Source organism: Mercenaria mercenaria, chromosome 1 (genome assembly GCF_021730395.1).
Source record: "Mercenaria mercenaria strain notata chromosome 1, MADL_Memer_1, whole genome shotgun sequence".
NCBI classification, from domain to species: domain Eukaryota; kingdom Metazoa; phylum Mollusca; class Bivalvia; order Venerida; family Veneridae; genus Mercenaria; species Mercenaria mercenaria.
This window is the reverse complement of record NC_069361.1, coordinates 45,269,452-45,286,248: the sequence shown is the minus strand read 5'-3', so window position 1 is coordinate 45,286,248 and position 16,797 is coordinate 45,269,452. Positions and strand designations below refer to the sequence as shown.

The 16,797-nt window shown below is 35.7% G+C and overlaps 1 protein-coding gene across 2 annotated transcripts in view; it reads left to right on the top strand.

Annotated features, from left to right (window-relative positions):
- LOC123523022 (kelch domain-containing protein 2-like) overlaps positions 1 to 12,141 on the top strand; it is a 76,768-nt gene extending 64,627 nt beyond the window's left edge. For both annotated transcript variants that reach the window (XM_053546202.1, XM_053546198.1), the window contains exons 9-10: positions 8,558 to 8,610; positions 11,787 to 12,141. In XM_053546202.1, the coding sequence (XP_053402177.1) occupies positions 8,558 to 8,610; positions 11,787 to 11,955 (222 nt within the window). In that variant the 3' untranslated portion in view covers positions 11,956 to 12,141. The remainder of the gene's footprint in view (positions 1 to 8,557; positions 8,611 to 11,786) is intronic.
- The last annotated feature ends 4,656 nt before the right edge of the window (positions 12,142 to 16,797 follow it).

The following is a 16,797-nucleotide window of genomic DNA, read 5'->3' as shown; positions in this document are numbered from 1 at the left end:
TTTAGTATTCAAAATAAAAATTAAAACATCTTAAAAAAAATAATTTTTTTTTTTGGTTGGTTTTTCGAAATTTTAAAGTTTTTAATTTGCATTATCAAAGTGGGCCCCCCAATTTGGGAAATGAAAGGTTAAAAAATTTGATTTGAAAGGGAGCGGGTAGCGGGGGGGAGGGGTGTTGTTCACTTACATTCTTTATTGTTTTTATTTTTTTTGCGGGAATTCAAGTTTTCACAATTATTCTAAATCACGGTAATGACTTCTTTGCGCCCGGGAATTTTGATTGGAAAAAGATCCGCATGAAAACATAAAAAAAAGAATTTTTTTTTCCCGGCTTTTTTCCTCAGTGTGTAGTTAGGCCTTTTAGGGGTTTATTCATATTTACGGGAAATTTTGAATTTTTTTTAACTAAACTTTATCCTTTTAAAAAAGGGAAAATTCCCTTTAAAAATTCCCAAAAATTTTAGCAATTTCCCTATTTTTTTTAAAGATTTTTGATACCAAAATTTCACGTGAAATGTTTTTTTTTTATTCAAAAAAACGCCCCCGCCCGTGATATTTTATCCGGGATATCATTAAAATAGCAGCCTCAGTGCCCTAGAGCCCCGACTTGGGAATTTAAGGCGGAAAAAAAGTATATAAAACTATTTAATGTTGTGGTTTTAAAAAAAGATAATTTTGAAAAAAAAAATGAACTTTTAAAAGTAAGGAAAAGTTTTATATTTGTTGATTTTGTGGAAAAAAAATGGCCCTTGCTCGTTCTTTTCTGGGGAAAATTTAAAAATAAAAACGACTTTTCAAGTAAGATATGTTTAATTAAACACATATCCCTTTTAATTTAAAGGGATATGTTTGATAAAATTTCTTGAAGGGAAAATTTTCTTTTTAATGACAAAAAAAAATTCGTAATATGATGATAAATTTTTTGTAGGTTTTCCCTTTTGGGTTTTAGAGTTCTTTTGCCACACGTAAAGAGGCATGCCCCTTAAAATTTTTAAAAAATCCGCCCCCTTTGCATAGTTAAAAATTTCTTGGGGCGGTTTTAAAATCATTATACCAAATTTTAGGTTGGGTGCAAGGGCTTCCAGTTGTGAAAAATAAGTTTATCGTTTTAGGCCCCTTATAACTCTCCGGTTTAAAAGGGGAAAAAGTATCTCATGCGTTTTACATCTCCAGCCCCCTTTTAAACTGAACCCCAAGGGGGATGACTTTTATCTCGAGGGGCTGGGGATTTTACCCCGGCGCGGACATTTTTCTTTGATGGCATCTTAAAGTTCATTTCGAGATTGAAATCTTTTATTATTTCCCAATTTTTTTTCTAAATTATAAAATCCATTTTCCCGGAAAAAGGGTATTTTGACTATCGAAAAAATTTTTATTTTTTAAAAACAAGTGACCCAAGCGAAAGTGATGTTAGGTTTGGGGCCCCCACTGAATTTTGAATCTCATATAAGGGCAATTAACGGGTTTCTGGATATACCCAAAAAAAGAAATTGCTCCCTTTTTAATATAAAAAACAGCTACTTCAAAAACAATTTTGTTTCAGTTTTAGATTTGCTTCCCCTGACGTAAACCTTAATTTTTTCCCCCAAAATTCCATACATGGTTTCGAGGAAAAAGGAAAAAAAAAAGGGGTGGTTTTAATACCCCGTTTGTATGCAGTGAAAAAGCAAAATCAACTGAAGTAGGAACCCCCATTTCGCCGCATTTCAGAAAGCGGTCCGCAGAAAAAAGACTCTATTTTCAAGTTAAAAAACTCGAAATCATGCAAAAACTAGCATGGGAAAAATGTACTTTTTTTGTAAAATTCATTTCACAATGAATGCCCATTTGGCCCCCCGAAATTTTCGCGCAAATGTGCCCAAAAAAACGGGGAAAAACGATTTAAACTTTTATAAAGGGAAATTTTTTTCGAAAATACTTTAAAGGGGGAGGAGTATATCACAAAAAAAACAGAAATTTTTATAAACGAAAAAACATCGTTACCAATATTTTACCCCCGACCAGTACATGTTCGCCGACTGTCCCGTACTGAAAAAAAAATGAAAAGTTTTCCCCCTTTGAAAATGGGAAAGCCCTTTGGTTTAAAGGGAAAAAAAAAATAAACAATCGGTTTAAAAAATGTGTTTTCCCCCTAGTTTTTGTGAAATTTTTAAAAACTCGCACGCTATTAAAAAATTTCATCAAAAAAAAGTGTGAAACAGTTCCCTTTAAAAAAGGGGAGTTTTTTAAAACGCTTGGGCCCCTCTGGAAGTGGGCCCGTTTTTTTTTAAACAGTTTTTTTTTTCGGGAAATTTTAAAGCTTTTATCAGTATTCTGGACCCCCTTTTTTTGGGTTTGGTAATATAAGTAAAAATACACAATCATTTCAAAAAAAAACAAAAAAATGTGTCAGTTTATAATTTTAAAAAATTTAATTTCCCAAAAAGGGGCTGCCTAAATGGGACCCCCTTTCCCGGGGAGTCAAAACGCCTTTTAAAAACTCACCATTTTTAAAAAAACTGGTTTCACCCCTGTTTGTTTTGATTCATTTGCAATCGCATTTCGAGTGTTGAAAAATTTTTTATAATTAAATGAAAACAGTTTTCAGGGAATTGTTTATTTTTAATTTTTTTTACAAATGGCATTTTTTTCAAAGGGGGGGCAACTTTTTTAGGGAAAAATTTTCAGTACGGGGCATACGGCGAACATGTAAAGGTTAAGTAAAAATTTTTTGGGAACGATGTTATTCGTTTATAAAATATTTTTTGTGTTTTGGTGTATCTCCTAAAACCCTTTACGGAAGAAAATTTTTTGTACGGGAAAAATGCTTTATAAAACCCCATCGTTTACCGCGGTAAAAAGGTTCCGAAAACGGGAATGTACGCATTCCCTATATTCCCAATTTTCGGGGGTTTACGGAAAAATTTTTCCCGTATATGGAACATTCCATATACGGGAATCCCGTATTCTTTAATTGGACATTCATGTTTTTCTCACATGTATTAGAGACCGTACCATAGCTCTTCGCATACTTTGATTTTTCAAACTAAAGTGATTTTTACAAGTGCACCGGTTACGATAAAAATGTAAACAACGGACTCTGTCTATGAAACTTTGAAATGAATGAATGACAGTCGATCTCAGTCATAATACTGATTGACAGTGACTGCTAATGACTCCATGTGTTGCAGAAAGGTATTTAGTTTGTAACTGTAATTTCCCGTCAATGGAAATCCTCTCAAAACTGGTAAAATAATTACTTATATTTGGACAAATCTCATCGTCTTTGCCGTTCGGCAGCTGCAAAAAGGGCAAATATAAAAGATTCAGTGTAAGTAATATTTCACTGGTACTGCCAGTTAGTAAGTTCATACTCTGAACAACACGTCAGAGAAATTTGGGCAGATTTGACCAATTATGACGTTGGCAGCATTAGATTATACTTTTTCTTTACACAAAAATTGCCGTTAGGTAACAAAGTGAATACGCCGATAATCCGGAGTTTACCGATTATTGTTCCAGTTCACGCAATGTAATCCAGCAATTAAACTGCATAGCTAACAGCTACTGCTGTTATAGGGAAGTGGTAGAGTGTCTGCCTTAGGGGTGAGAGGTCCTGGGTTCGAGTCCCAGTTAGAGCTTAACTCTATTTAGATTCTGCTAAAGCATAGTTTTGCTGTTAATAGACTGCTCCAGATGTTCTAAATATTTAGCACACAGTATCATGGATCAGTATTTAGCAATCTAGATCAAAGTTGAATGTTAAATCAAATGCACCCAATTAGAAAATATTGACTATATTATGTCCCTTTGATGTTTATGCTCTCCGTGTTCAAAAAGAGTTACATTTCCTTGATCACAAAATTTTCGTTATCATGAAAATATTAAATGCTCATAACTCCGCACTTCTGGTTAAAATATTGTCTATATTTCTGTTTTTGAGAAAAATATGGACATTTCTCTTCATTTCAAAGCTTTTTAACTTCAAACCTATGATTTGAAAAACTTAGGTACTATCTCTACATGTATCCGTTCATTCATACTTAGCATAAATACGTTTCAACAGTTTATGTCAGCATTCAAAGTTTGGGATTGTCAAGGTCCAAAAGTATGTTTAAGGCGTAGGTTTTGATCATACTTTCAGGAAAGATACCTTTTATATGATATCCGTATATTAGACATATACGGGACCGTATACTCCCGTATCTGCACATATTTTTCGCAGTGTTAGCCAAATGATTGCCTCCCTTGTACACATAATTATAGTAGTGACGTCACTATTTAGTGTGTACACAGGCAATAACCGCGCTAAAGATAAAACTGTTAAATTAAATTAATTAAAAACATTTTAAAACATCTTGTACAAAAGTTTGTTCGGTATAATAAAACAAATACTATATGGCAGCGTATGTGACACTGGTATTGTCAACCTCGGAACAGAATGTCACCACGCGGCATTCGCCTCGGTTGACATTCTGCCCTCGGGTTGACAAATTCAATTTCACGCACGCTGCTGTATGATATTTATATACGAGTGTCGACATGTATCTCGACAGTATGACATTATATTTTGAGCGCAAGACATCTTAGTTCAATCGCACAACATCCCATCATGAGAGCATGACATTTTAACTCCAGCACTCGACATGTTAATTCGAACGCACGAAATCACGTCTCGATCACTTTACACCTTATATCTACTGAAAATGTATGATATATGCGTTATAGAAAGACCTTGCCACCGAGGGATCACACTCGAATATGTTGATAGACAACCAATGGCAAACTGATTGATATGCAAGAAGTGTAAACTGCACCGATCTTGAAAACGTCTGTGCCTTTGCACAAATGAGACTTTAATCTGTCCATGAAGTATTTCTGTGTACCAGTGAAGCTGTGGAAAACGAATGATTTCCTGCCAAGTGATCATGGGTTCTAATTCTGTGTTGAAATTTTAGTAAATGTCATAAGGCGACTATCCAGCTGAAGATCATGTGTTGTCCTCATTGCACTATTTCAAATACCGAGCAGGGTGCCTTGATATTTTGCATATCTTTAGTTTCTTGGCATTACCTCCTAGTATCACATTATCATTCTACCTTTCCAAATTGATCCCTTAGTCATCTACACTCACCCCACAAATCAATTTCTGTTTCCTTTAAAATTACTTCTTTATTATATTTTAGATTCCTGTATCATTATTAATAATAACAATATTATCATTATTCATTCATTCCTTTCCCCACCTTTACCCCATCCCTACCACACGCCTCAAATGCACGACATTACCATCCCGTATCATTTAAGTGGAAACTTTAACAGCTCCCTGTCACAAACACTCTCCCTATTTCAAAATAATTTCACCTTTTTCTTGCGTGACCCTCTATCAAAACAGCCAACTATAAAGGCAAGGTGAGCAAGGTCCTCGTCTTTCAATATGTACAAGGAAGTAAAATTTAGATGATTATACATGTTAAGACTGCTGTCTTCAGAAAGTATACATGTAATAGAATGTATAACTTCCATTGGGCTTAAAGCTAATAGCACATTATTTTACTATTGAAGATCCAAGCCTATTACATAATTGATTATAAATACATGTCTTAGTTTTCAGTAGGCATTGTCGACATTAAAAGTTCATATTACGATATATATCTGTGTACAAATTCTTGCAACATTTAATGTCAAAAGTGCAACTTCTAGTGGCAGATGATTTTGCGGCAAAACGTTTGCTAACGGTGGATGCAACATTTAATTTCATTCTTGCGACGTTTAACTGTACTTGCGACACTTAACGCTAGTGCGAAAGTAAAAAGTGCTAAAGTAAGTTAGCGTATGTTTTGGGCCGTATGTTAAATGCAGGATACGTCAGTTCCTCAGTGAGAAATCATGTAGATGTGGGACCGCTGCTTTGTGGAAAATACATATTTCTATTCTATAAATTGACTTGTAAAAATAAATATGGTCATTACATGACCTTCACATCCGTTATATAGCACATTCTAACACGCCCCGATTTATTTCCATACTAAACAAAGAAATGTTAAAGAAAATCACATGGAGCAAGCAAATATTTAGAGAATATCTTGAAAAATGTAGACAGAAATCTTTAATAACTTGCTCAACTCAAAAGTATAATATCTCAAATTTCTCGCCATGTGTGGCTGCGTTTCTTAAGTGAAGCGCCGTTGAACGTGTTTATCATGATGATGATGATGATGAACATGATGATGATGATGATGATAATAATAATGATGATAATAATAATAATAACTTGGTCATGCCTAAAAACCAACTTAAATACTAATGATTCCCAGCAGAACGTGTAGGACATAGCTCGATTTGTAAACTAGAGGTTTCCCTTGCCATTCATAAACAACAATTTAAGAGCTCTATCTCTCCGTAAAAATAGTCTCTGTGTTTAAGTATTGTCATTTAATAATAATTTCATATAAATACAACTAAAATTGCACCGATGCACTTAAAATTCGCTTGCCTGACACGTTAAACTTCCAAACAAATGCTAGCTATCTGCCATCGATAGGTATCCCTGAATTAAATGTACGACAGTGACGTAATAATAATGCGGGGTCACTGACGGTGACAAGAACGACATTATAAGCCGGTTGGTGACTTTCTACGGGTATTGCAAAATGCTCATTTAGTAACATAGCATATGTTGCACAAAACTATCTGATTTTTTTTCGTTATTATAAATTGATGTATTCACAATCATTTCCAGAAAGCTTAAGTACCTCAATGTTCGCAATTAAATTTAGATAAAGATTGACAGAAAACTTTAAAGCGCTAAACCTTTTTATTCGGATTTCTTTTCTTTTCTTGCGCGGCTTAGATTTTCCAAGCCTAAAAAAATCTTCGAGTCACATATAACATCAAAGATTAAGATACTGTGATAATAATTAATATCGTATTTCATATTAAACGAAAGAAACTTACTTTTTATATATGTAATTCGAGAAATATATGTATTGTTCTAAACAGAAAAAATATATGTCATATGATCATATGAACAAGGAAGTAAAAAACTACTTCTTGTCACTGAAAATCAATCAGCATTTATCCCAGTAATGGTGAAACAACCTATGTAGCAAGATTCTGTGCTTGCTGATTTAAATGTGCCAAGACAAGAAATCTAAAATCTTCTCTGTTCCTGTCAGTATTGTATTTCATAATCACTAAAATTATCATACTTCCTTTAAAATATTTGAGAAAATAAATTAATTGCCATGGCAAAATCTTGCCATGGCAAACTTACCATGGTAAAATTTTGCCATGGCAGAAACTTGCCATGGCAAAATTGCCATGGCAGAACCTTGCCATGGCAAAATTGCCATGGCCGAATCTTGCCATTGCAAAATTGCCATGGCCAGTTTTTGCCATGGCAAAAAAAAAAAGCTGAGTTATCGATATGAAACAACATATTTCTACCAATACATTCGTTTGGAAATAGTTAAAATCACTTTTTAAGAAAAATGAAAAAAAGTTGCCATGGCAATTTTGCCATGGCAAAATCATGAATTTTCTTGCCATGGCAAAATTATTTTGCCATGGCAACACATTTTGCCATGGCAAAAGACCGATTTGCCATGGCAAAACCGCTTTTGCCATGGCAAATGTAATTTTCTCGTACTGATTAACAAAAAACTAGTAATGATATCATATCAAAACATACTAACTTTAAAATAGGTGGGTTAGTGTAACAATTTAAGGCAATTTTCATTTTTGTAAAGCACGTATAAATATGGGCTGAATTTGCCAAATACCGGCGTGGCAAAAAGAAACCGGCGGCTATTATATATATATGACACTGAAAAAATGATGAAGTGGGTTAAGAAATAATATATCTCATCCAGTGATTTGTCGTTGAATAAATCATTGTTTGGAGTTCAGATGCGAAGGAATTATATCACGAGGGCGTAGCCCGAGTGATATAATAATACGCATCTGAACGACAAGCAATGATTTATTCAAGAGCAAATCACTAAATGAGATATATTATTTCGATTCTAACACGTTATAAAGGATTTTAAAGTACATCCTTGATGACATGCATTAAATATTTGCCCGTTTTCAATCGGTTTCTTTTCCAGCGCGCCGCTATGCCACTTGACGCCATGACGTAATAATTGTGACGTCAGAACAGTGATTTGTTATATGATAATTCACTGCTTTTTTCCTTCTTTGTTTAATAGGAAAATGAATCGGATCGTGTTAGAATAAAAATTAAAGTTAGATATTGGTAAAAAATGCAAGAAGAATGTAAATTTTCTGCATTATTTCAAAAGCATTCCAATGGTTTCCTACCATCTGCATTTTTGGTTATTTATAAGAATATCTTGCCAAAATCTTATGTCATTAAGTTTGTACTACTAGTTACTTCCAGAGTACTCACTTTTTATGGATTTTTGAGAGAAGTTTTTTTTTCGCCTCAAATGTGTAGGTTAGTCCCTTTAAAGTTTTAGGGCAAAACATAGCTGTATCCATTTGTTAAATGAAAAGGTGTATTTGCTGTTTATCAGTGATTAAACTTATTTTATTCAATTGTTTTTTCTTGTAGAAACATGCAAATGAAGTACTAGTATTCCAGCTTCAACCATATAGATTACAAAGGTAAGAAATTCTAGCAGTTTGTATCCTTTCAATTAGAATATTGACTACAGTATAGAGATATTGATAATGCTTAAAACAATGTATATTATCTATTAAGATATTTAGGTCATTATTAAATTAAGTCAAGTAAAGCCTTAAAAATGAGAGTCATTTGTGAATAGTGTAGACACTTGTTAGTCCGTTTTGTTAGCTTTTAATTGTACCCCCCTCCTCCAAAGGGGTCCGACACGTGTGGGTCACCTTAATATGGCATAATAAATAGTCCTAAGCCACTGGGGGCAAAAACATTGGTCAATAGATATATAACTGTGACCAGGGAAATTGCTCTCTATGGGCACTTTAACTACCTCACTCTACAAAACCCCCAAAATTTTTAACACGCTTCGTTGCATCCATTGTTTCTCTCTGTGAATTACAGGGCTATGCATTGCCACTCATGAAAACACACAACTTTAATCCATGCCTTAAATCATGTTCATTTTGTCGAGCTTTGTATGTCACAATAACGAATAAATTTCGATCCATTTACACGCGTTCGTACACACGGAATGCATCAGTAAAATGACTCTTGAACGCAAGTTGTCGGTAAAAAATTGCTACAGTCCGATAAACAAACATATTTACTAACACTCACCACTAATGTTATATTTATATTTCACTTAACACAGACGAAAATCAGTTCCAAGTAAATTTTTAAAATATTTCCCCCACCATCCTCCATCTTTACTGGCGCGTGCTATTTGACAGAACGGGTGATGTAACAAGTGATTTTAAAGCGCTTAGCCAATCAAATCATTTTATACATCATCGGTACTGTCAATAGCACGCGACATGGAAAATGGAGTATGTTGGTGAAAATGTTTTGAAATTTACTTGGAACTGATTTTTGTCTATGTTAAGTGAAACAGAAATATTTCAACAGTGGTGAGTGTTAGTAAAATATGTTTGTTTATCGATCTGTAGCAATTACTCGCCGATAATTTGAATTTAAGATTCATTTTACTGATGAATTCCGTGTGTACGAACCCGTGTAAATGGATCGGAATTTATTCGTTATTGTGACATACAAAGCTCGACAAAATGAACATGATTTAAGGCATCGATTAAAGTTGTGTGTTTTCATGAGTGGCAATGCATAGCCCTGTAATTCACAGAGAGAAACAATGGATGCAACGAAGCGTGTTAAAAATTTTGGGGGTTTTGTAGAGTGAGGTAGTTAAAGTGCCCATAGAGAGCAATTTCCCTGGTCACAGTTATATATCTATTGACCAATGTTTTTGCCCCCAGTGGCTTAGGACTATTTATTATGCCATATTAAGGTGACCCACACGTGTCGGACCCCTTTGCCCTCCTCCACCCCCACCTAGCAACAAAGTTGTAAGGGGGGTATACTGGTTTCAGGTTGTCTGTCCATTCGTCCGCCTGTCTGTCTGTCCGTAGACACAATCTTGTGTGCACCAACTCTCTTCATCCCCTTGACACAATTTAATGAAACTTCACAGAAATGATCAGTAACAACAGTAGTTGTGCATGATGCATGTTAGGTTCTTGATGTTAGGTTCTTGTAGAATTTTTTTTGCAGAGTTATGGGACTTTGTTTTTTGTTACTATACTATATACATAGACACAATCTTGTGTGCACCAACTCTCCTCATCCCCTTGATACAATTTAATGAAACTTCACACAAGTGATCAGTAACAACAGTAGTTGTGCATGGTGCATGTTAGGTTCTTTCAGAAAAAAAAATTGCAGAGTTACGGGACTTTGATTTTTGTTACTATACAATATACATACAGTCTGCATATGCAATCTTGTGCGCACCAACTCTCCTCATCCCCTTGACACAATTTAATGAAACTTCACAGAAGTGATCAGTAACAACAGTAGTTATGCATGATGCACGTTAGGTTCTTTCAGAAAAATTTTGCAGAGTTATGGGACTTTGTTTTTTGTTACTATACTATATACATAGACACAATCTTGTGCGCACTAAATCTCCTCATCCCCTTGACACAGTTTAATGAAACTTCACACAACAAGTGATCAGTAACAACAGTAGTTGAGCATGGTGCACGTTAGATTCTTTCAGAAAAAAATTCTGCACAGTTATTGGACTTTGTTTTTTGTTAATATACTATAAACATATAATCTGCATATGCAATCTTGTGTGCACCTAATCTCCCAAACCCTTGCACACAATTTAATGAAACTTCACACAAGTGATCAGTACCAACCCTACTTGTGCATGGTGCATGTTTCGTTCTTTTAGGTAAATATTCTGCAGAGTTATGGGACTTTGTTTTTTGTTACTATACTATATACATATAGTCTTTATACTTACAGTCCACATAATTATGCAGTCTTGTGTGCGTCAGATTGCAATGTACTGTGTCAGTGCATGCGGGGGGTACATTCATCTCCTTCAGTGATAGCTCTAGTTTAAACTGACATAATGTGGCAACTTTTCAGCTTTTCATGGTAGAGGAAGACTCCAGGTCCTTGGCATTATTTCAGGCATGGGTGGGCACTTGGGTAGAACCACCCATCTTCCATAAGCCAGCTGGATGGTTTCGTTATATGATAGAATTCTACATTTTGTGTGGGATTACTTAATCTCAGAGGTGATGGGCAAGTGAATCAAGTCAGCGTCCATAAGCATTGGCCACACAGTTGTCCATTGTACTCTAGTTTTATTTTTACTTTCAGACAAATATGAAAAAGCACTACATTTGAAGATTGAAAATAAATAGACATTTTTTTCTGATATGAACTACATGTATTTGGTTCCTTTGTGGTCAAGTGGTTAAGATCACTGACTTTGATTTATTTTCCGTCGCCTCCAGGCTTGAGCCCTGCTCGACTTGTCATATGAGGAAGCCATCAAGTTTACTTGCAAAAGGCCAGTGCACGTACCCAAGGTGCTGTCACCGCTTATAGAAAATGCTTGGAGTGGCACCTTTGGTCTGTCTCCACCATCAAAAGTTGAAAGTCACCAATATGACCTAAATTGTGGTGGTGTAACTTTAATCACAATAAAACAAATAAATTTGATTCCAGAGAATTATCATGAACATCATATTATATTGTTTTCAAAATAGCTGTTATAGCTGTTTTGAATATTAAATATTCAGAAACTTCTAATTTTAAAAATAAAAAATTTTTCTACCCATTTCAGACAGTGCCTACAGACTGTATATAAACACTACACATCAGATAAATGGTGTATATTACCTAAAACTCTACAAGACTGGCTACTGAAAAAGAAACAGCTAGAAATTATAAAATCTAAAGACAATGGCCAAGAAAATGTTTTACCACAAGGAAGTACATGTGCAGTGTCCTAGGGAATTGTGTTTCGATTACCTTCTTATTTCTTACCTTTTAGACTACACGGGCTTTCATTTTAAGTTTTTCATCTCTCCATTATTGACTGCCACATTATTGACTGTCCTTTACTGACTGGTTTCTGCAATACATTGTTTTGTATATGTTTTTATTTGAGATATTTTTCAATAAATGATAGTGCTGTTGGCTTTCTTTGTTATAAGTAAAGGTAGCTGCCAGAGGCAGAGCTAGTTTTCCCTGTATAGCTGAAAATCTTCTCTGAAACTGATGACTTGATTTCAAAATGATATTACAGCAGCGTTCCTGGGATAACTCTAATGTATTCTTTCAGATCATTCTAAATGTTTTAAAAGCGTGGCCTCCAGGGAATGGGCTAGTTTAACCTATATGGCTATATAGGAAAGTTTGAAATTCTTCTCCTCTCAAACCGCTAGCCCTACTGTAAAATAATATCATAGCAATGTTTAAGTGACCCTTTTTCAAATTCCATCAGATAATTCTATTTCGTTGAAAACATGGCTGCTAGGGGGTGGGCTTGTTTTCTTCATATTGCTTTATGGAAAACTTTTTAAAAAACCTCCATTAAACCCACCAGTCCGATTTCAAATTATTTGTCTATCCAGTTTCACCATATCTCTTCACCCGTACCCTGCAAATTCACAATGTGATTACCCACCAATATTTATTTAGTAGAAACTATTAAAATCTTCCTGACAGAAAATAATGACTTTATCTCAAAATTGATTTCACAGATATTAGCCCACCATCATCAGATGGTGGGCTATTCAAATCACCCTGCGTCCGTGGTCCGTCGTCCTTGTCTGTGAACAATTTCTCGTTATCGCATCTTCTCAGATACTACTTGGAGGATTTTGACCAAACTTTGTCAGAATGATGTATTGGTACCCTAGTTGTGTCCCCCTGAAAATCGGCTGGTTCAACAATTTTTGAGTGAGTTATGGCCCTTTGTTTATTTTTATATTTTACATAGATTTATATAGGGAAAAACTTTGAAAATCTTCTTATCCAAAACCACAGGGCTTAAGACTTTGATATTTGGTATGTAGCATCATCTAGCAGTCATCTACCAAGATTGTCCAAATTATTTCCCTAGGGTCAAATATGGCCCCGCCCCAGGTGTCATATGGTTTAATTATATAGACTTATATAGGGGAAAACTTTAAAAATCTTCTTGTTATAACCTACAACATTCAGATTTGGACCTTATGTATAGTTTTGAGTGGCTAGATGAACCTTGACATGAGTTGACCTTGATCTTCTTGACCTACTTTCACATTTCTGTAGCTACAGCCTTCAAATTTGGACCACATGCATAGGTTTGTGTAGCGAAATAAACTTTGACCTTGACATTGACCTAGTGACCTACTTTCACATTTAATTTGGACCACATGCATAGTTTTGTGTTCCGAAATGAAATTTGACCTTGATTTTGACCTAATGGCCAACTTTAACATTTCTCAAGCTACAGCCTTCAAATTTGGACCATGTGTATAGTTTTGTGTACCGAAATGAACTTTGACCTCGAGATTGACCTAGTGACCTACTTCCACATTTCTCTAGCTTCAGCCTTCAAATTTGGACCACATGCATAGTTTTGTGTACAGAAATAAACTTTGACCCTGACATTGACCTAGTGACCTACTTTCACATTTTTGAAGGTACAGGCTTCAAATTTGGACCACGTTTATAGTTTTTTGTTCCGTACTGAAATTTGACCTTGATTTTGACCCAGTGACCTACTTTCACAATTCTGAAGCTACAGCCTTCAAATTTGGAACCAATGCATAGTTTTTGTGTACCGAAATGAACTTTGACATTGAGATTGGCCTAGTGACCTACTTTCACATTTTTCAAGCTACAGGCTTCAAATTTAGACCACATGCATAGTTTTATGTTCTGAATTGAAATTTGACCTTGATTTTTATCAAGTACCTACATTTCTCAAACTACAGCCTTCAAATTTGAAGCATATGCATAGTTTTGTGTACAGAAATGAACTTCGACCTATGAAATTGATCTGGTTACCTACTTTCACATTTCTCAAGCTACAGCTTCAAATTTGGACCACATGCACAGTTTTATGTACCGAAATGAACTTTGACCTTGATTTTGACCTTGATCTAGTCTTGAAATTTAGAACATTCAAAAATGGCTCAATGGTGGGTGCCAAGATCAATCACTCTGTTTGCTTTGTGGCTCTTCTAGAAGTGTTTAGATAAGCTGTGAAAGTCAGGTGAGCGGTCCAGGGAAATATCATGGCCCCCTTGTTTTAGTTTTGTTCCCCTGAAGAATATTACTCGGCTGGAGAATGTGCAAAGCTAAGCTGCAAGATTCGTGTCGTAAGAGAAGGCTGTGTCACAAAGATGATTGAAAGCCTCAAACTTCCATCACTCCAAGATCAGTGCAAGATGAAACGTCTCGTCTTCTTCTGCTAGGTTAGTCGAGGGGCTGGTACCATCTTTCACTTGTCATGACTATCATACAGTCACATAAAAACCAAAGATTACACAGGCTGTTCAGGAAAAAATAATAACGGAAAGCGGAGTGACAAACAACTCTAAATGCTTTAAAACAGTGCCATAATAATAACATGAAATGTGTCAGTGTGACATTAAACCCAGGGAAAGAAAAACACGCACGCACACACACAAAAAACATACTAGTATGTGTTTGTGTAATAAATGTTCATTTATACACTAAGGTCAGACTTGAATAAAATGTTTGAACATGTAAAAGGATTGGTCAATATAAATTTTCGATGCTTCATGAGCTTCCGTATGTTATGTAGAAAGAAAATCCATACGGTAACCCTCGTATGTGTGACCGTCTGATACACTGAGTACATTGTACATTATACGATGAGTGTTCGATATGAATTGCTTATTGTCCTCTAGCTCGATATCCACGTGGGGCACGATAAAAACCAATACCTACCTGTATAGGGTTATTCAATACCTACACAACGGTGTATAAATGTACATGTTAGACTAAGTGTAAGACATAAAATTTGCCATTTGAATACACGCCATCATTGACCACTGTAGTAAAAATGGTTGGTAGAAGCGTCGACAAGAAAGATAAAATACGGGCTTACATCAAAGCTCGCTCAAAACGTGGTTGTTCTTTGAAGCAGATGATGACTGAACTTTCTACTGCTTATGGACCTTATTGTGTGTCTTATGACACAGTTCGGCAGTGGAAAAAGAAATCTGAGTCTGGTGTAGAGTCCATCAAAAATGCACCGAAATCAGGTAGGCCAAAATCTGCATCTCGTAAAGAAATCGTTTCCAAAATAAAGGAAATCATTGAAGGAGATGCCAGATTTACAGTTCGTGATATTCCACGAAAGGTAGGCATATCACTATCAACGGTTCACGTTATTTTGAAGAAGCATTTGAAAGTCAGAAAGATTTCTGCTAGATGGGTGCCACATCTGTTGACTGATGAGCAAAAGAGGCAACGGGTTAAATTGGCCAAAAAGCTGCTTCAAATGTTTCCAAAATATGACAAAAAGCAGTTTGCCAATGTCGTCACAGGTGATGAAACCTGGGTCCATTATTTTGAGCCCGTCAGAAAGGTTAGCAATAAGGTCTGGGCCACTAAACACAGCAAACGCCCAATAATTGCCAAACGTTCTTTGAGTGCAAAGAAGGTTTTGTATGCAATCTTCTTCTCTGGTGAAGGAGTCGCGATAAAAGTGCCGGTGAAAAAGGGCAAAAGCATCACCGGAAAGTACTACAAAGACGTAGTACTGAAGAAACTGAAAAAGTATTATCAGAAACGACGCCCTGCCACTGGTTTTAAACATGTCCGTCTTTTACATGACAATGCCCCCGCTCATACCTCCGCAATAGTTACAGCGTTTTTGAAGAAAGAAAAAGTAACTGTTTTGCCTCACCCCCCGTATTCCCCAGACCTTGCCCCATGTGATTTTGTTTCCGAAATTGAAATCATTCCTTGCTGGGCGGAAATACCAGTCCCGACAGGCACTTGGATCTGCCATTCATCAGTACCTTATTACTGTGCCCAAATCAGCGTACCGTGACGCCTTCAAGAAGTGGATACATCGGCTGAAACTTTGCATTTCTAGCCACGGGGAGTACTTCGAGGGCATGAAATGAACCCTTTTTGGCTAACTTGAGATCTGAAGTCTCCAGATAGAAATAAGCAATTCATTTCGAACATCCCTCGTAAACGTGACAAATGATAGTTCCGTCATTTTTTTCCGAGTTTATATTTTGAATGAAATGGATAGATGTATTTCATAGGCCACTTATATATAGTATAAGATAAAGTTTTCTCCTGTCCCCATTGCATCCATTGTATCTAATGGAAGCAGAAGTAAATGTTTCGCACATGGACTTTTTGGCCGGAAAACCGCACGAGTGTTTCGAAAATGAAAGTAACTAACACACTTGAGAATGCTTCTTTTATCTTAGCCGCAGTTCTAAATTTTAAACTAATTAAGTCTATAGAACTGTAACCGTAAGTCCAGTTTCAAGGGGTGTTTAATTTTTATAATTTGAGTAAATAATTACGAAAATGTTTAATTTAACTCTAAGCTGAAGAACTATCTTTTCCTCTTTGTGACCTTTTCAATGCTTCACTTCAGTCTTCTACTGTTCCAGTCACATGGAAAGAAGTCTATGTTAGCGCAATTTTCAAGAAAGATGATGCCACTCTTCCAAATAACTATCGTCCAATATCACTGTTAAACACTACTAAAAAGGTTCTTGAACGCCTTATTTTCAAGCATGTTTATAACCATCTTCACGATTCTCGCTTTCTAACTCCTGTACAGTCTGGTTTCATTACGGGTG